Below are 19,849 nucleotides of genomic sequence, written 5' to 3'. Positions count from 1 at the left end.
TTTATATGGTATCCTTTTATATTACATCTTATTTTTCTTTCTTATTTTAATACTAAATCTTTTATAATTACATCTATTATTTTTGCTTTTACACCACACTCTTTAAATATTAGTGTTCAATGAATATTGTAGTAATTTTTTTTCCTTTAGCGTTGGATTTTTTCTATCTTTAATTAGCAACGCCCGTTGTAACAATGAATTTTAATCCTTGACTAATTACTTAGTGATGGAATTTTAGGCATTTAGCAATGGTTTTTTTCTATCGCTAATTACTTGTCATGTGTTTATACCATATCCTTTCATATTATATCTTATTTTTCTTTCTTATTTTAATACTAGATCTTTTATAATAACGTTTATTATTATTTATTTTTTTTGGCTTTTACACCACTCTTTAAATTATCACTGTTCAATGAATATTGTAGTAATTACTAGGACAAGATAGTAAGACTTTGAGAGTAACCATGCTCTTTTTGCATTTGTGGGGTTGTTAGCTTTATATACTCATTTAAGTATATAATTATAATAAAAGTGTATGTAGTTGAGAGTACTAATAGCAACCACCGAAATTATAGACTGATAAAATTGAAAATCCTTGCAAACCACTATTAACTCTAAACAATTAATTATAACTAACACTGCAAATACTCTAATTAATAAGTATTTGTGAAGGCCCTCTAGATATGGAATCCTAAAAGGATGAGGAGAACAGACAGCAATAAAGAAAAGGCCATAAATGGAGGAAGCATAGTGATGGCAAAGGTCAGGCTCACGCACATGTTGCTATTATACTGAACCTGCTTCTGTTTCCATCAAAGGCCAGGCCCAATACCTCCATCAACTCCGATCCCATACAATTTCAACAACTAAGCAAAGATGCAATCCCAATCCACAGAGAAAATTAGAGATGCATTTGCCCTCTTCTCTTCTCTTTAACTTCTTTCTATGCAATCGAGTCGAGGTTTAAATCTGTTAAGAGATGAACTCATATGGAGGATAATTTTTATGGGTGGATGGGGTTTATCGACTATTATCTGAATGTATTTATGGGTTTATTTACCACACTCTTAAAAAGAGTAGAATTTATTTAATTGGAATTAATATAAACAGAAATGAAGATATTACAGGTTTAAGTAAGTAATATTAAACATAAATGAGAATATATACCCAGTAGTAATATTAGGATAAATTATATGAAACTTTCTTGCACCAACTTACTCTTTTTATAGATGTTGGCTGAACACGAAAGTTGGCCGAACGGGGAGTTGGAGAAGGTTTCAGTGTTGGTGAGGAAGTTAAAAAGAGACAACAAGCTTGACAGGCAGGGGGAGATGAGGAGTCTCGGTGGTTTGAAATTTTTATATTGTTTTTAAATTAAATTTAATTTACACTTTTGCCACATGTGGCATGGCGCCCTTCTATTGGCCCGGTCCACTGTAAAGTTCTTTTAAATTAAATTTTTATATTGTTTGTTAATTAAAATATAAATAAAAAAGTAAAATATAAAAATTATTATAAATAAAAATATATTTTATTATATTTATTAAATTTATTGACGGATAGAGTTTAATTATATATATTTTTTAATTTTAATTTTAATTTTATGTTATTTTTTTATATAAAATGTGTGTTATATAGATATTATTATATAATTTTAATTATTTTTACAAAAAATGGATAAAAAAATTAATTTAAAAAATTTACAAGATATTAATAAAAGAGCATAGCCGCTTGAAGGAGATTTCTAGAAGGACGGTCGTTCAAAAGAAGCCCTTGAAGTCGCAAATGGAGGCAGCCAGTTGGAAGTCAAAACGGGAGGAAGATATTGGAGTAAATGCGCTGCCCATCTATATAATATATTAAAGAAATTTAAATTGAAGACTTTGGAGAATTGGATGGCAACTTGGCATGTGCATATATTTTAAAGCTAGAAAAGAGAATTCGAGAAGGGTATTTTGGGATTTGAATTGGATTAAAAAGATAATTACATAATTTAAATTAAATAAAATTTATATCTGAGTTGCATTTACTTATTAATTTTCTCATAAAATAATTTAATTTTGTATTAATTAATTTTTATTCTTCCTTTTACTCATTCAATTAATTAATTAAGTTCAACTTAAATTAAATTAAAATTATTTTAATATTGTGATATATTTCTCACGAGATCGATACTTCTTTCATCATTATATATATATATTTGATTAAGTTATAGTTGTTCGAATTAATTATGCATAAATCACACATAAGTGACTCTTAGAAGATTTTATAAATAAATTTATCTTGAACAAATAAAAAAAATGATGCATTTATCTTTCAATGCATTTCTAAACATTTAACAAATAGTTTGATAAAAAAAATTTAAAATAATTTTTAAACTTATCTTCATCATTTTATATTTTAATTTAAAAAATATTTTAATATAATTTTATTTTACTTATTTTAAAAAATAGAGTAGAGAAAAATTTAAGCCATCAATAGAAACGGAAGGGGTAAGCCCATATTTATTTCTCCTTTCATTCCCTCTTTCTTTGACATTCAATTCCACCGTCTTTTCATCAATATAGAATGTCTAAGCACAGTGTTGTCTCTTCACCCCAAGTCAATGATATTAATCAAAGGGTAATGTTATGATAAATGTTAATAAATATATTTTCATTTTATATAATATATATTTATTATATTATGTTTTTAATATTTAAATAATTTAAAATACTATATATTTATTATCAATTAATAAAATTATTTAAATATTTAAAATAAAATATAATAAATAAATATTATCTGAACATAAAATATATTTATTACTATTTAATTATTATTTTAATAGTTAATATTACTCTTAAAATAATAATGGTAGTGGTGGTGGTGGTAGTAGCCGCAGTAGTGGTCCTTATCCTATTGCCACGTCCCTATGGTGGCCTTAGTGCTTCAAACCCATGATAATTCTTTCTTTTAAGCGACAAAGGCTGCATCAAGAAGGCCAAGCTCATACATTCGAAGGGAAGAAAAAATTAGGAGAGAGAGCTAGAAATGGATTCCTTGTGGGGACAGTTGATCATCTTCCTCCTCTCCTTCCTTGTGCTGTTAACCCTAATCAATCCCATCTCTGCTCAGAACGCCTTCCTTAAAGCCTGCTTAGAGAGTGGAACCTACCAAAACAACAGCCATTACCAGAAAAATCTCGACACTCTCCTCTCATCTCTTGCCCCCAACCTCAACAAATACGGCTTCTACAACACCTCTGTCTGCCCAACTTCCAAAGACGCAATCAATGCCGTCGTGCTCTGCCGTGGCGACGTGAAGCCCGACATCTGCCGGAGCTGCGTCAAAGACGCCGCCTCCAAAATCAAACAGATCTGTCCAAACTACAAGGCCGCCATCGGGGGCTACGATCAGTGCATGCTGAGATACCGCTCGCCCTACAATATTACCCTGGACATGGAGAGGCCGAGCGTGTACGTGTATAACGACAAGCACAACTTCACGAGTGCGGATCGGTACAAAGAGGTACTGAGGGAGTTGCTCGGGCGCCTGCGGAGCCAGGCGGCGAAGGGCGGCTCCGACCTCAAGTTCGCCACGGGCAGCCAGCAGGGCCCGGACAATCAAAAAATATACGGGATGGCGCAGTGCGCGCCGGATTTGTCGGAGAAACAGTGTAACGATTGTGTGAATGAGGCCATCGGTGAACTGCCGGTGTGTTGCAATAATAGGATTGGAGGGAGAGTTCTTAAAGTTGTCTGCAATATTCAGTATGAGACCAATTTCCAGTTCTACAATCTCACCCGATCCTTGAGTTGAGCTGCTTTTATCGTATATATATAGAAGTTTAATTCTTGCTTGCTTATAATAAGGGAGCGTGCAGATTCGTCTCCTCCGGAAGGATCTGCAATATCTCCAAGTAGTAGTAATGATCCATCACCTTCATCTTGTACAACATTAATGGGGATTCTTCTCTGTACGTTATTCACTCATCACTGGTGGCTCTGAAATGAATATTATGTGATCCGATCTCTATATCAATTCGAAGTATCTCAATAAGTTCTGTTCATCTTTTCTGGGACTTGGCTATATATCGTTCGTGATTTGCTCAGCATGTATTAATAATAATGGGTTTGATAGAGGGGTAGCGGTGGAGAAATCTCTCTAGTTCTTAATTTGTTTGCTCTCCAGCCCTCCAGCACTCACTCCATTTGGTTTTGCTTAAAAGTTTCTTGTTTTTTTCACTTAAAAGTCCAACTTTATTAAGGAACTCAAAGAAATCAAAATATAACGCACTTTGTCTTCATTACACAATTGATTTTATATGCACCCTTACAATCTCTTTCGATTTTATATATTAATCTCGTTATTTATGTAAGCCTTACTGCATTAGATTACCAAATATGTATAGAATTAAAAATCAAACTCGCAACTTTAAATTTATAATACAAGATCTCAATTCTTCTTTGCACAAAATTACCATCTTGTATGGCCATTTTGAGAATTATGATAACATATGTGTATATTTTTAAAGGGAAAAAAAAAATCAAACTGTTTCCTTTGTCAAAATAAGAAATTTCGTAATTATCACAAACGAAATGTTTGATCCATGAAATGAAAATGAAAAGAAAATTAGGCCAACAGCAATAAAGGAAAAGAAACAAGATTCCTGCTCTCTTTCCTTTGTCATTCAATGGAGTCGTCGCTTTTGATGAGGCCATCAATGAACTGGCGGTGTGTGTGTTGCAATAATCGGATTGGGGGGAGAGTTCTTAAAGTTACCTGCAATATTCAGTATGAGACCAATTTCCGGTTCTATAATCAGACTGAATCATCATCAACATGCAGGTATATATCTAGCTTGCTAATACAATATATATATTCACAGACGTTGAGCTTAAAGAGAAGAGGTGGTGAATTTTGCAGGAAATGATAACAATAAAACTCCAACATTGGCAATCGTTCTTTCGGCTGTTGCTTTTCTCATAATAATCCTAATTGCTTGCATTTACATCTTCAGAAGAAAGAAAAAACAGGGGAAACCAAAGCAGAAATGTAAGGAATGTAAGTTTAAACAAATATCTTAATTATGTCGGAAGAAGTCCAGCCAAGTGTGTTTTGCCTTGTTAGACTTCTTTGGATTGTTAGGCATTTTTGTCTTGTTAGCGAGTTAGGCAACTTTGACATGCTAGACAAGATCGGCTAGTTGTGACATGTTAGGTAAGATGGACTAATCATTATTGACTATGCTTACAGTGCATTCTCTATGTATACTCATTCACTCTTCTTATTGTATATATCCCAGTTTAAGAGGATTCCCAACTTGAGAGGTTCAGAGAAAGAGAGAGAGAGAGAGAGTTGGTGTGAGAGTTTTTGTAATAGAGAATTTTGGTTGTAATTCTTTTGTGAATTTTTTCAGTGAAATAAATTCCGTTTTCTCTCACTTTTATCTTGTTATTTATATTCTCTGGATTCCGAACAATGTCCACTAATTAATTAATTAATTAATTCATCTCTCTACTGATGGTAATTATTTGTTAGTTTATGAAACTGTGGATGAGATTTGCTCTGTTGAATCCTTGCAATGTGACTTCGCCACAATTAGCACCGCAACAGATGACTTTTCTGAGGATAATAAGCTGGGACATGGTGGATTTGGTGCTGTTTACTGGGTAATAATAATAATAATTGGAGCATTTACATGTAAATAGGAAATCTCAGTTAGTGTTTCAGTTTTTAATTTTTAATTTTGAGTTTTGAATTTATTTTTAGTTTTGTATTTTGGGTATTTATTTCAAAATTTTTGAAAATGCGTTCCTTTTATTATTCTAAAAAATTATTTCTTAAAATAAAAAATTAAAAAATACATTTACTTTAGAGAAAAATTATTTTATAATATTTTATTCAATAAACAGTTTAAACTAACCACAACCGCCACCACTAGTGATCACCAGCGACCACTGCTAGCCAGAGATTCCCACGATCAGAGCCTACCATTAGAAATGCCAAGACAAGAAGGTTAACATACACAAAAATGAGCCAGATTTAACGACTGAATTTTTATAGATCTGATTTTTAATTTTTGGCCAAAATTGAAATTCACACTATCAGTAGCCACCGTGGCTAGTGGTTTTCGACGATCAGAGGTAACCACCTGACACCTTCATCCCCATCGACCAACATACTAAAAAACCAGCAACATCCAACGGTCGAATCTCCATAAATCTACGCTTAAACTTTCGGTCAAACCCAATACTCACGTAAACGCACTAGCAATCGCCACCTGAGACCTTTATCCCCGTGACACCCTAACAACCACTGTGGCTGGTGGTTTTCAGTGATCAAATGCAGCCACCTGACACCCTTATCTCCATAGACCAATATACCCAAAAACCAACAAGATCCAATAGCCAAATCTCCATAGATCTAAGCTTAAAACCTTCAGCCAGACACAAAATCAATGATTTATAGAGGTGATGGCGATCGACAGAGGCTCACAGAGGTGATGGCAATGGCGATGGCGGGAGTGGTCAACGGGTGAGTCTTGAGAAGGAAGATAAGAGAATAGATAAGAAAGAAGGAAGAGAAAGGTTATTGTGCAAAATTGGGACGCGTAAAACAACCGTTTTTCGCGTTTTCAAATTTTGCACTTGTTTTCACTCAAAACAGCCAAAATAATGTTTTGGAGTTTTAGATTTTCTTTATAAATTTTTTCTTATTTTCAAAAAAGAGTTTTTGAAAATAACAAAATAAATACATTTTCATCATTTTAGAAAATAAAAAATTAAAAATGACTTGAAAACAACAAAAAGAATAAGTCCTAAGTTTCTTGTTTGGTGGTAGAGGTGTTCACAGTTCGATTTGGCCAATTTTTTAACTTTTTAATACGTCAAACTGCATATGCGGTCTGATTTGGTGACGAAAACTATACCAAACCGCATATGCGATTTTGACAATTTGTTGAATGTTTAGTTTTCGGGGTTTGACGCAGTTTGGCTTCGAGGTGGACGCTTCTTCCTCGGACGATCAGACTTACCAGCAGGCGACAACGATTTCCTCACTTCTCCTTGGCAGTGAGATCTAGAGGTTGTTTGGCTTAGCGATTTGATCGCTTATAAGCTGCATAACCAGCTTTTCAGCTAAGCAGCTTTTTTGGGTGAAGTATTTGGCAACCAAAATTAGCTTAAAAGTTAGGTAGCTGAAATGCCACCATAATAGCGTTTGAGGAAAGTTGGTACCCCCCAGCTTCTGCGAAAGAAGCTATTGCGTTGACTAATGGTATTACTATTTTACCCTCAAACATTTTGAATATTTACACCTTCCCTTTCTTCTTTATCTTCCCTCACAGATTTGCCATCACCCCTCCTTCACAGATCCACCCTCGCAGTCGTCCCTCCTCTAGATTCGTCGTCACCATTGCCTCTCCTCCAGTTCCGTCATCAGCATCGTCCAGCATAGCCGCTTCAAGCCGTCATCAGTGGGTCGCGCCATTACCCTGTTCTTCTCGTTGGTGCAGGTCTGTATATATATAGTGTATATATCTATATATAAAACAACAATAATATATGTTATATGTATATATATAACACAAAATAATATATGTTATTATTATATATAACATATATAATATATATAGTAATATTGTATTAATATATTTTTAATAATTATATAAATTTAATAATAAAATTTTACATCATTCAATATCATGTCTGTTTTGGTTTTTTTATCAAGTTTTAATAACTTATGAGCTCTTTCAAACCAAACACATAAATATTAATTGCTAACTTCAAAGCACATTTATCCAAACACATTATCAACTTAAATACTATTTAACTTTTAACTTGAAAGCTAAATAACTTAAAAGCTATGGAAAAAACCGCTAAGCCAAATAGCCTCCTAACCCACCGGCAAATGCTTTTCCTTGGCTCGCATGGACACTTCTCCTCGAATGATCAAACTTACCGACGGGCGTCAACGATCGAATCTAAGGAGGCCATGCAACGATGGGCCAAATCTGGGCATCAGCTACGACAATCGATGGTAAGATCAAAGGAGGAGGTCGGATCTAGGGAAGATTGGGCCAATAGCGATGAGCGGATCTGATTTGCACTCCAAGGCCACCGTCGGTGTCAATGGTGAGGGGCATGGCTCCCCACTAGCCGTCGACCCCCCCCCCCCCCCCCTCTCTCTCTCTTTCTTTCTTGCACAAAGACTTACAACTTCCTTCCTAGTAGAGCTAAGGGATCATCTTAGGGTTAGAAGCATGCAGTGCGACACTGGTAGAGAGAAGACAGGGAAGAAATAAAATGGAAGGTTGGGGTTCCATACTGCCTTTTATATTTTATATTTTATTTATTTTATTATTACAATATTGCGCAGGCAATTTGGTATAAAACTGAACCGTGAAATCTCTAAATCGCAAACCACGCAGTTTACAATTTTCTTAAACTGCATCGAACCGCTCACCCAATAAAACCACACGGTGTGGTGCGGTGCAGTTCAGCCAGTTTTCACGGTGAGCCAATTTTTTTGAAGACCCTTATTTAGTGGTCTTCATTACAATTTATTCTACTATACTTTTAGGGTCGACTTTCAAATAGACAAGAAAAACTATGAAGAGATTGTATAAAATTTCTGAGTAAGGAGACATAGAGTTTAAGAATGAGATAATGCTGGTAGCCAAACTTCAACACAGAAATTTGGTTGGACTCCTGGGTTTTTGTCTCAATGAAGAAGAAAGACTCATATTTGGTATGAATCTTTTGTTGTTACCAAATGGTAATGCTTTTAATCAAGTCAATGTAGAATTATATAAGTAATTTTTGTCTATTTATTATGAAGTAACACAAATATGCTACTATTTGTATTGAACTCCATCTCAAAGATATTGTTTTGGATATGTTCTTACTCCTTTTGATTTTGATTCAATCATATGCTTGAACAATTCTAGATCCCAAGAAACAAGAAGAGTTAGATTGGGATAGACATTACAAAATCATAGAAGACACTCCAAGGGAACTTCTATATCATCTTGAAGATTGGCAACTTCGAATTATTCATTGTGATCTTAAAGATGGTAATAGTTTATTAGACTAAAAAATACACCCTAAAATTCCTAATTTTGGCAGGGCCAGGAATAAAACACTAGGAGATACAAGTCAAATTGTAGGGATATAGTAAGTTTACATTTTGGGGGTATGGATGAAATATAGATCTCTATAAAATTCTTGCAACAGTTAAATCAAACACAGGGTAATATGTTACTAACAATGACTCAATCTAATTTTTATTATAGTGAATATATGACTCCAAAATAGTCAATGCACAAGCACTTTTTGGTTAAGTCAGATGTCTTTAACTATGGTGTTCAAGTTTTGGAAATTATCAGTGGTAAGAAAAACATCTATTTTATTACTGCCGATACCATAGAAGACCTTATGAGCTTTGTAAGTCTTTTGAGTATCCTCAAAACTTACTAATCGAAAATGAAGTCAATTCCTAAGAGCTTAATTGAAATGTTGAATATGAATGCAGGCTTGGACGAATTGGTGAGCAGGAACAGCAACAAGCTTGATCGATCCCACATTGAGGGCTACATTGAATTCGATTCAAGACATGATAAAATGCGTTCACTTGGGTTGCTCTGCGTTCAGGATGATGTTGCAGAATGACCAACCATGGCTTTTGTTATTCCCATGCTTAACAGCATCTCTGTTAGCCTCCCGCAGCCTTCAGAACCGATCTTCTTTGTGTGTCACGAGTTTGATCCTACAAGGACAGAGTCCAGTAGTCAATCGAACAACGCATCGCTGAACACATTTTCCATTACTGAGTTAGGTCCGCAATAGTTCATAGATCTCTGCACAAAATAGTTGGAAGGAAAGATGATAAATTATTTTTACCTTTTCAGTTAAATAAAACTTCCTTCACTTTAATAAAACTGTGTTAATCCCATTTCATGGGCAGACCACATCCTCTCATGCTACTGTCATTCATTGCGTCTTACAAATAACTCTCATCTCATGCAGATTGCCATTTACTATGAAAAGTTATCCACTTGAACATAATTATGTCCATCAGTGCATGAACTTTCCAATTTTTCATCCTGATAATGAGAAACACCAACCGTTCCCTGCGATACAAAATTGCAGTAAGTTTTCATTCTGTCCTCGGACATTCCTAGAATCTGAAGGTCTAAACCCTTTTCCCATCATCCATCTGATCTTCCACTGAAACCGTATGAACTGCTATAGCTGGGTAGAATACCTATGGTTCATACTTCTTCCACACCAAGCATCATCTTTGTTAAGATAATATATGCATCTATTCTAAGGTGTAACTAAATCATATTCTTGTGCAAATTTGAATCATGGCGAATATAACATTTTGCTCTTTCAAGATTTGGAGGAACTCAGGACCAAGCCTTTGAGTGCTGGCATTAAACCTTCGAGTAGCTCCCTCTTACTCAAAATTCTGTCAGATGCACAGCCCTCATCCTGGCCACAAAGAAATACAAGCATCCAAGGTCAATAAATGACCCACACGCAAAAGAAAACATATCGATGCTTACCAGTCTCAGAAACAATAATTGTCGTCATGGCCTTAAATTTGAGTAATATTCTATATCTTGTAAAAAGTCATATGCTATTAATGGGGATGACAAAAAAGTGAAAATTATATTTCAGGCAATAAACGCATTAGCAAAGATGTTGGAGATGTGGGAAACATTATCCAACATCTCTAATTCCGAAACAATGGGATATATAAGGGAAACAACATGTGATTAAAATAACAAATACTTCACCTAGGGGAGAAAAAAAAAAAAAAACCTCAAATGTATGACGAGATACAGAATATAAACCCAACACAACGGAAATAAAGGAAGATGCATAGGAAAACAATAAAAGGTTGTCCCACTGCATGAGGCTTCCCGCTTTGATAATGTTGGGGAAGGAAAACAATAAAATAGTGGAAATATTGAGATAATAGAATGTTCAAATATGGTCAATGGGAAAAATTATGGTCATCAGACTTTTGCCATGTATCAATTTTATTGACCAAACCTGAAATTACCAAGAAAAAGGTTTACTTGAAAACATCCTTGTCACAGAATACAGCAATATTGAATGGACTTTACCACAAATTTAAAAAATAATCTGACAAAGCTTTCAAATTTCTTCCAATAAATCAACTTATCAATTCCTCCTTGCACGGGACAAAATCTTTTCCTTATTAATGCCAGCAAAATGTCATTACTAGTACAAGGGCAGGAGCATTTCCCTTTAGATTTGTCAGTATCACCCCATTACTAGCACAACACCAAGTTTCCCGTTACAAAGATTAAGAAGTTTCAGAAGAAGAATGTACAATCAGAGAGAACAATTACATTAGGAACAAATGAAAATTTACTCACATCATCAGGTGCAGAAGACATCAGTGCCAAAAGGGCCACGGTTGCACTATGGTAATCCATTAAGATCTTGTATGCCGAATCATCTAATTTTTCCTGAAACATTGTCACGACCTTGAGAGACAGAACAGGGAAGAAATTAATCTGACCATAAAAAAATTGCAATGCATCTTCATTTCTGTCATGACCCAAGCATGACAATGGCTTTCTTTCCAATCCGGTTGGGATCGAAGTAGGTGCTGCTCAGAATAGAGTAGGCGCAGAAACGATATTGAGAAGAAAGAGAGAAAAGAGAGAGAGGGGGGGAAGAGACGTAGAGAGAAGTAGAATTTAATAATTTCTCATTTCATGCTTTCCATAGCCATGTAACGGATAGGCTGCCCAAGGGCAGATTCCCCAGCCCGGCTGTTGCAACAGACACCCAGCTATCCACATGCATAGGAATATTCTAATTGTCCAATCAACTAATAAGGAAATACTGAAATAAAAATTACAGCAAGATTAGTCAAGATTAGTAATGCAAAAGGAATTAAATTGGCAGTAAAATGTAGCCATAGGGTCGGCAACGCGTGACAATTTCTTTCTTTTTGGTTAAGAAAAATATAATTGAGAAAACTAAATGGGGCGAACCTTGTATAAAGAAAAACAAAAACAAAACCTATGAACCTAACTATCTGAAGGGAAAGTTCCATCAACAAAAGATGCAAAAGAGGATATATAAAAAGGAGAATCCTATTTGAGCCATAAAAGAGAGGAAAACAAGAACTGTTTCTTAAAGGAAATGCAATGAACTCTTAACACCTTTCAAAAACTCTTTTGTTTCTTCCCACCATAAACACCATGATATACAAAAAGGAGTCATATTTCAAGCTAATCTCAAACTTTTTGGGCAACTGATTGCCTCAAGTGTGGAAAAAGATCCAACGTGGAACTGGGCAGATATAGGACAGAAAAGTAGACTTTAGGAATTAGTATTGTTTATTTTATTTCTTTTTTGTTTTTTTCATGTAGAACAAAGAAGTAGATTTTAAAAATAGTATTATTTATTTTATTTCTTTTTTTGTTTTTTCGTGTAGGAAAGAAAAGTAGATTTTAGGTATTAGTACTGATTATTATTCTTTTGTATATTTCCTATTCTAGTTTGTTTCCTAATTTCTTTTGTTTCCACAAGTTAAGAATCCTAATTAGATTGGGATTATGGAATCCTAATTAGGGTAGGATCATAGCTATTAGTTGTGCATATATATAGTGTTTAGGGTTGTCCTGAACGTAGTGTTTAGGTTATATATAGTGTTTTAGCTATTAGTAGTTTTTGTGTTCTTCTTTTGGGTTCTGCATCAATTAAAGAAAAACAAAAAAAAGAAGGGCTATTAGCACAAAAAAAGCCAAAACTTTTCGAGTTGTGGCGATTTTATCCAATCCTTCTAATTTTGGCAATTAAGGCTGAATTTGTAAAGTTAGCAATTTTAGCCAAATTGAAATAACGGGCTGCCCGGCCCGTTATTTCATTTTTTGTACAATTTTTTTTTATAATAAAATGTTAAATACATTTTTTTGAGTGTGAGTTTAATTTTTTTGTTACAGGAAGATCAGCTAAACAAATCACTCTCACTTTCTTTTTAAATAGCTTCAAACAAACAGTCCCTTCCATCTCAGACCAATTTTTTAGATAGCCCCACAACAAATCACCCTCACTCTCATTTTATTTTTAAACAGTCCCTAAAATCTTATTAAAGTTTAAATACATTCGGTGCAATGGCAGTAGGAATGAAGAGTTAAATACTTTCAATTGTCGCCACTGCCATTAACTACGATGGTGGTCCAAGTAGGACAAAGAAAAAAAAATTGTCCTACTTGGAAAGTCCAAACATAAATTTATGTAAAAAAAAAAAAATTCAACAGATAACAAAGTCTTTATAAGCAATAATGAATAATTATTTCATGAAGGCAACTAAAGTAATACACACACATATACATTCACCAGAATTTTTTGAAATACAAGATAGAATATTATACTCCCTTAAAAAGGTGCCAAAAAAAAAAACATAAACTCTCTTCCTATATTACACATAAATATTAAAATAATCCCTTTCTTTTTAGAGTCACACAGCAAATATATTACATTTGAATGATATATTTTTTTTATAATAAAATGTTAAACTATTATACAAAGCTGTATTTAACAAAATTCTACGACTAGGAAACCTGTTATTTCAATTTGGCTAGAATTAGAGCTATTTAAAAAGAAAGTGGGGGTGATTTGTTTAACTAATCTTCCTGTAACAAAAAAATTAAACTCACTCAAAAAAATGTATTTAACATTTTATTAAAAAAAATTATACAAAAAATGAAATAACGAGCTGGGCAGCCTGTTATTTCAATTTGGCCAAAATTGCTACTAACTTTACAAATTCGACATTAATTGCCAAAATTAGAAGGATTGGATAAAATCGTCACAACTCAAAAAGTTTTGACTTTTTGGAGCTAATAGCCTAAAAAAGAAATAAAATAAAAAATACTAGTACCTAAAATCAACTTTTTTGCCCTACATCATGGGCATTACCCAAGAAACTTCGAGTAAGTCAAAAACAAAACACTGGAGCTACCGAGCCACTAGATAATAGGAGAGGAGATCCACAAACACCCCTCATCAATTAGACATCATGTGTGCTATCCTCAAGTTATCAATTTTGAGAATGGACGCATGTGTCCAACAAAAGGGAAACTCTGGCAGTACTCTCCCTCTCCAAATAGCCTTACAATGAAAGCTTGTCACCTTTCATAACTAAGCACCTAGCCAAGGGCAGAGCTAGAAATTTTAAGCAAGCTGGGCAAAAATTAAATAGTATAAAAAATTTAAAATAGTATAATATTAAAAATATATGTATCAATAAATTATACAATTGTTGCATTTTCATATTTTAATAACGTTGCATAATAATATCATTATTAATTTTATTAAATATATATTTTTCAAAATACACAACTAAATTGTCGTTCAATCATTAATCTCCAATTTGATTGCGTAACGAAGTCTTGATAAGTTTTATGACAGACTGTCATTTAATCATTGATCTTCAATTCAATTAAGGAGACGAGCCGTGACAAGTTTCATGATAGAAAATATATTTTCTACCATAATTTCAAATATGTAATCGACAAATTTGTAATAGAAAATGAAAAAAATTAATCCCTTTAATTAAAACACAGTTAAAGAAACGATCAAGAAAGGTTAACATACACAAAAGAAAAGTGGGCCAGATTTTCATATATCTTATTTTTAATTTTCAGCCAGTATTGAAAAACGCACTGGCAGTCGCCACCAGCCACTGTGGTCAGTGATTTTCGGCGATTAGAGGCAACCATCTGACATCCTTATTCCCATCGACTAACATACCCAAAAATCGGTAAAATCTAATGGCCAAATTTTATAGATCTAAACTTAAACTTTCAGTCAAACCCAACATGCGTTTACGCACTGGCAGTCACCACCGACCACTATGGCCAGTGGTTTCCGACAATCAGAGGCAATCACCTGACACCCTTATCCCCATCGACCAATATACCCAAAATTCAATTTTTTTAAAAAAAATCCATGGTGGGCATTCAAGAAAAAAAAATTAAAAAATTTTAAAAAAAATTAAATTATTATATGTAATAGAATTTTTTAAAAAATTCAAGGTGGGCAATGCCCACCCTTGGTTGTACATGGCTCCGCCACTGCTCGTAGCAGTGTGTAAAATTGAAGTTCCCTCCCAAATGAGTGTCATACCCAAGCATCCTAGCATTGTCTTATTAATACAAAACAATACAAATAAAGCAGACATGGAGTTAAATTTCCAATATCCATTCCTGGCTAATTTCCTCTTGGGTAAAGAATGGTGACTATGCAATGCCCTCATGGGTTGGAGGGAGAGAGTCAAACAACTCTATCCCAAACCTCACCAAGAGCTCTATGAACATAATGCATCTTTAATGAAACGTCTATTTCTTTCTAAGGAAACTAGGTAGAAGAATTAGGGAAAACACTCTGATTTCATTGATTTGGAAAATATATACACAAAAATCCTAAAACTTCTCCTAAAAAATTTGCTACAAAAACTCCTAATGTTTTTCCTAACAATTCTCCTATTTTATAGGAGTAGAGCACAACCCTTTCTTATCTATTTTATAGATCTAATCCAACAATAATTAGGATAACTTTAAGATTTATCTTTTTTGTTTGGACTCCTTATCTGCACAAGATTGCTATCCAAGACTCCTGAGCTTCCTCCGACACTCCCCCTTAAGCTGAGAAATAGATGTCAATCATTCTCAGTTTGCCTCTAAGAGCTTCAAAACCTTATTTTTGCATGGCTTTAGTTAGGATATCTGCTTCTTAATCTTATGTAGAGACATAAGTGAGTCTTATGTCTCCTTCTTCCATCTCTTGCTTGACGAAATACCTGTCAATTTTGACTTGATTCATTCGATCGTGCTGCACCAGGTTGTTTACAATGTTGATAGCTAATTTGCTATCACTATAGAGTACTTTAGGGGATGATAGAGGCATAGCAAGATCCTTCATCAATCTTTCTATCCACACTATCTCACAAATCCCTTGAGCAATGGCTCGATACTCTGTTTCTGCATTGCTCCAAGTCACTAAGTTTCCCCACAACTTAGTACAATACCCTAATGTGGATCTACTATCTTCAATGGAACCTGCCCAATTTGAATCTGCATAGCCAATAATCCCTCTATCATCACTTTTCTTGAACAACAACCCTTTTCCAAGTGTTCCTTTGAGATATATGAGGATATGGTAAGCTATTTCAAGATGTCTTTTAGTTGGGAGATGCATGAATTAACTAATGATGCTCATAGCATAGGCAATATATAGCCTTGTGTGAGATAAATAGATAAGCTTCCCTACCAAGCGTTGAAATCTTCCTTTGTCAACCTAATATTCGTCTTTCTCTTCTTTGTTCCTCCAATTGGTCTCTAGGGGAGTACTTGCTGGTTTACACCCTAGTTTGCTTGTTTCCCTTAACAAAAATAGGGTATATTTCCCTTGTGATATAAATATTCCCTCCTTGCTTCTTGCCAGTTCCAATCCAATGAAGTATCTTAATTCCCCCAACTCTTTTACCTCGAATGCTTGTTTCAATTGATGCTTTAATTTCTCAATCTCTTGATTGTTGTCTCCCGTGATGATGATATCATCCACATACACTATTAGAATTATTTTTCTTCCATCTTCTTCGATCTTGGTAAATAAAGTGTGGTCAGTCTGCCCTTGCTTGTATCCAAGTTTGTGTTAGGTGTCACTAAACCTCTTAAACCAACCTCTAGGAGATTATTTAAGACCGTATAGTGATTTTTTTAGCTTGCGTACCTTTCCTCTTGTATCATCATCCCCAAAACCTGAAGGTATTTTCATATAGATTTCCTCTTCCAACTCTTCATTCAAGAAAACATTTTTTATATCCAATTTAGGTAATCTCCAGTCCAGGTTTATTGCCAATGATAATAAAACCCGAATTGAATTCAGTTTGGTCACTAGAGCAAATGTTTCTTCATAGTCCAAGTCCTGAGTTTGAGTGAATCCTTGGGTTACAAGTCTTGCCTTGTACCTGTCAATTCCTCCATCAGATTTTTACTTATAGTGAACATTCACTTGCTAACTACTGTTTTCTTTCCCTCTGGTAATTCCATGACTTCCCATGTATCATTCTTTTGCAATGCTTTCATCTCTTCTAGGACAATTGCTTTCCATCTTTCATCTTGTAGTGCCTAATATATATCACTTGGAATATTCACACTATCAAGACTGACAGTGAATGATCTATATTAAGGAGATAATCTTGAGCATCCAAGATAATTTGAGATAGGATGCTCTATACAAGATCTTATCCCTTTTTGTAGAGCAATTGGAATACCTAGATCATCTTCAAATCTGTTTTGTACCTCAATATCTCTTGCAACCACATTTTATGGACTTATCTCCGGATTGGATGATTTGGTTGGCTAAGGATCACGGGGTCTTCTTGAATAAACCAAACCATTAGAGGTGGTTTATTTTATACCCGAACATCTTCTTGAATTTTGGTGTTCTTTTTCTCTCCCCCTTGCTGGTTTAGGGCTGGAGGAATGGAATCTAAACTAAATTCGGGGTGATCTGAAAATTTTTTAGGATTGAGAATAAGGTTTGGTAACAAATCAAAGGGAAAAATAGGAGTAGAATGATCAGAAATAGGAGTGATTGTACCCCAAACATCATTTGTTTTGGAGGTACTTCCTACATAAGGGTGTTCTGAAAAAAAGATTGATGCTCGATAAATAAAACATCACAAGAGATAATGAATTTTCGATTAGTGGGGTCATAACATTTATATCCTTGCTGAGTAGGGGAGTAACCAACAAATATGCACTTGAGTGCTTTAGGGTCCAATTTAGATTGAGTGAATTGGTTTTCGTGTACAAAAACAGTACATCAAAAGACATTAGCGGAAAGACAATTCAAGACCCTAGTATGGTTGGGAAAAGATTCAAGGAATACCTTCAAGGGGGTTTTAAACCCCAGGGTTTTTTAAGGAAGTCTATTGATGAGATAGGCTACTATAATGACAACTTCTCCCCAATAGATATTTGGAATTGATTTAGCAAACATCAAGGCTCTTGTTGTCTCAAGGAGATGCCGATTCTTTCTTTCAGCTATCCCATTTTGTTGGGGATTGTAAAGACATGAGCTTTGGTGAACAATACCATGCTCATTTAAGTATTGATTGAATTCATTAGAGAAGTACTCTCGACCATTATCAAATCTCAGCATATGAATAGGTGCTTGAAAAACATTTTTAACCATTTGATAAAACCTTTTGAAAACAATATAGGTTTCAGATTTGTCTTTCATTAGGACCACCCAACATACTCTTGTGTGGTCATCGATAAATGTGATGAACCATCGAGTGTTTGTTAGGTTGGGAGTCCTAGCTGGTCCCCAAATGTTGCTATGAATCAAATGAAATGGTTTTGAAGGTTTATAGATATGATTAGGATGAGAACTCTTGGTTTGCTTTACAAGGATACAATGTTCACAATACAAATTCTGAATTTTATTGTTAGGAAGAGAAGGGTACAAAACTTTAAGATATTCTAAGCTAGGATGTCCTAATCTTTAATGCCATAACATTAGTTCAAATTCCGAAACACTAGCTAAAGAGGATTGAACAGAAAACCTAAATTCTGTAGGATACTCTAGCCTGGAAATTTGATAAAGTACATCATTTTTCTCAATTTTGCCAATCATCCTCCCCAAGGATATGTCTTGAAAAACACAATGAGAGTGGGAAAATGTTACTAAGCAATTCCTTTCTTTAGATATTTTGCTTATTGATAGCAAGTTGCATCTCAAGTTTGGTACATAAAGTACTGAGTTTAGAGTTAAGCCTGCTATGTAAGTTGTTCCTCTCTCTTGGGCTAGGGAGGTTGTGCCATCAACCATAAACATAGTAATGCCCTACTTACAAGGTTCATAATTAGGTAAAATTTAGAGAAAACCTGTCATGTGGTCTAATGCTCCAATGTCTATGATCTAAAAATTTGTAAGAAACCTTTGAGAAAATAGGGAGTGACTTATATTACCTTGTTTTGCCAAGGAAACCATTGGATTGTTGTCTGCACTTTCAGCCGCCTTATGCACTTTAGTTAGGCTTAGTAGCTATTGTAGAGCCTCTAGTTGATTTTTTGTAAGAGAAACCATAGTTGAACTTCCTTTTTCATCTTCTACCAAGTATGTGGACTGACCTCCTTTTCGCTAATTTCTTGGTTTTCCATTGGCTGGCTTTCCATGTATCTTCAAGCAAATTTTCCTAGTATGATAGGGTTTATTACAGTGATCACACCACTGTTTGTCTTTTGCATCTCCCCTTTAGTTGTGATTGGAAGCTTTCCTCGAGATATATTTAGAGCAGAATTTTGAAAGTATACCTTGTTGTTTGAATGATTAGAGGAGGCAGGAAACATCACTTTCTTCCTACTTTATTCCCTTCTTACTTCAGCAAACACTTCTCTCGAAAGTTGGAAATGGCTTAGTTCCAAGTAATCTGCCTCTTACTTCATCTAAATACGAGTTTAGACCATGTAAGAAGTCAAAAACTATTTCTTTCTCCACCATCTTGTCATACTTTCTTCCATCCATTGAGCATTCCCATTTAATCTCATACAAGAAATCCATCTCCTGCCATAATTCAGTCAAGGTGTTATAATATTCAGTAATAGAGTTATTACCTTGCTTTGTAGTGTGGATGATAGACTGGACTTGAAAACTTTGGGCTGTGTTTTCAAGATCTAAGTAAATCTCCTTGATAGCCTTCCAAATCTCACTAGCTGTTTCATAGAATAAATAAGTTCTTCCAATCTTGGGTTCCATAGAGTTTACTAGCCAAGCTATAACCATAGCATTCTCAGCTTCCC

The 19,849-nt window shown here is 34.5% G+C and overlaps 2 protein-coding genes and 1 pseudogene across 2 annotated transcripts in view; 2 read left to right on the top strand and 1 right to left on the bottom strand.

The window, feature by feature from the left end:
* Positions 1-2,955: 2,955 nt before the first annotated feature.
* LOC127795577 (cysteine-rich repeat secretory protein 38-like) lies at positions 2,956-4,023 on the top strand. The gene has a single exon (XM_052327352.1). The coding sequence runs from the start codon at positions 3,034-3,036 to the stop codon at positions 3,799-3,801; it is 768 nt and encodes a 255-aa protein (XP_052183312.1). The 5' UTR covers positions 2,956-3,033; the 3' UTR covers positions 3,802-4,023.
* Positions 4,024-8,071: 4,048 nt separating this feature from the next.
* LOC127786800 (cysteine-rich receptor-like protein kinase 15) lies at positions 8,072-9,653 on the top strand (annotated as a pseudogene).
* Positions 9,654-10,062: 409 nt separating this feature from the next.
* The window catches only part of LOC127795513 (E3 UFM1-protein ligase 1 homolog), a 29,359-nt gene continuing 19,572 nt past the window's right edge, over positions 10,063-19,849 (bottom strand). The window contains exons 19-20 of the mRNA XM_052327252.1: positions 11,396-11,488; positions 10,063-10,478 (exon numbers count right to left, since the gene is read on the bottom strand). Of these exons, the coding sequence (XP_052183212.1) occupies positions 10,377-10,478; positions 11,396-11,488 (195 nt within the window). The 3' untranslated portion in view covers positions 10,063-10,376. The remainder of the gene's footprint in view (positions 10,479-11,395; positions 11,489-19,849) is intronic.

This window comes from Diospyros lotus, chromosome 1 (genome assembly GCF_014633365.1).
Source record: "Diospyros lotus cultivar Yz01 chromosome 1, ASM1463336v1, whole genome shotgun sequence".
NCBI lineage: Eukaryota > Viridiplantae > Streptophyta > Magnoliopsida > Ericales > Ebenaceae > Diospyros > Diospyros lotus.
The sequence above is the reverse complement of the archived record's forward strand: the minus strand, read 5'-3'. Positions and strand labels throughout refer to the sequence as shown.

Bases quoted from the DNA above. Each gene is read 5' to 3' on its own strand.
- LOC127795577 (XM_052327352.1), top strand. From the start codon at position 3,034: ATGGATTCCTTGTGGGGACAGTTGATCATCTTCCTCCTCTCCTTCCTT.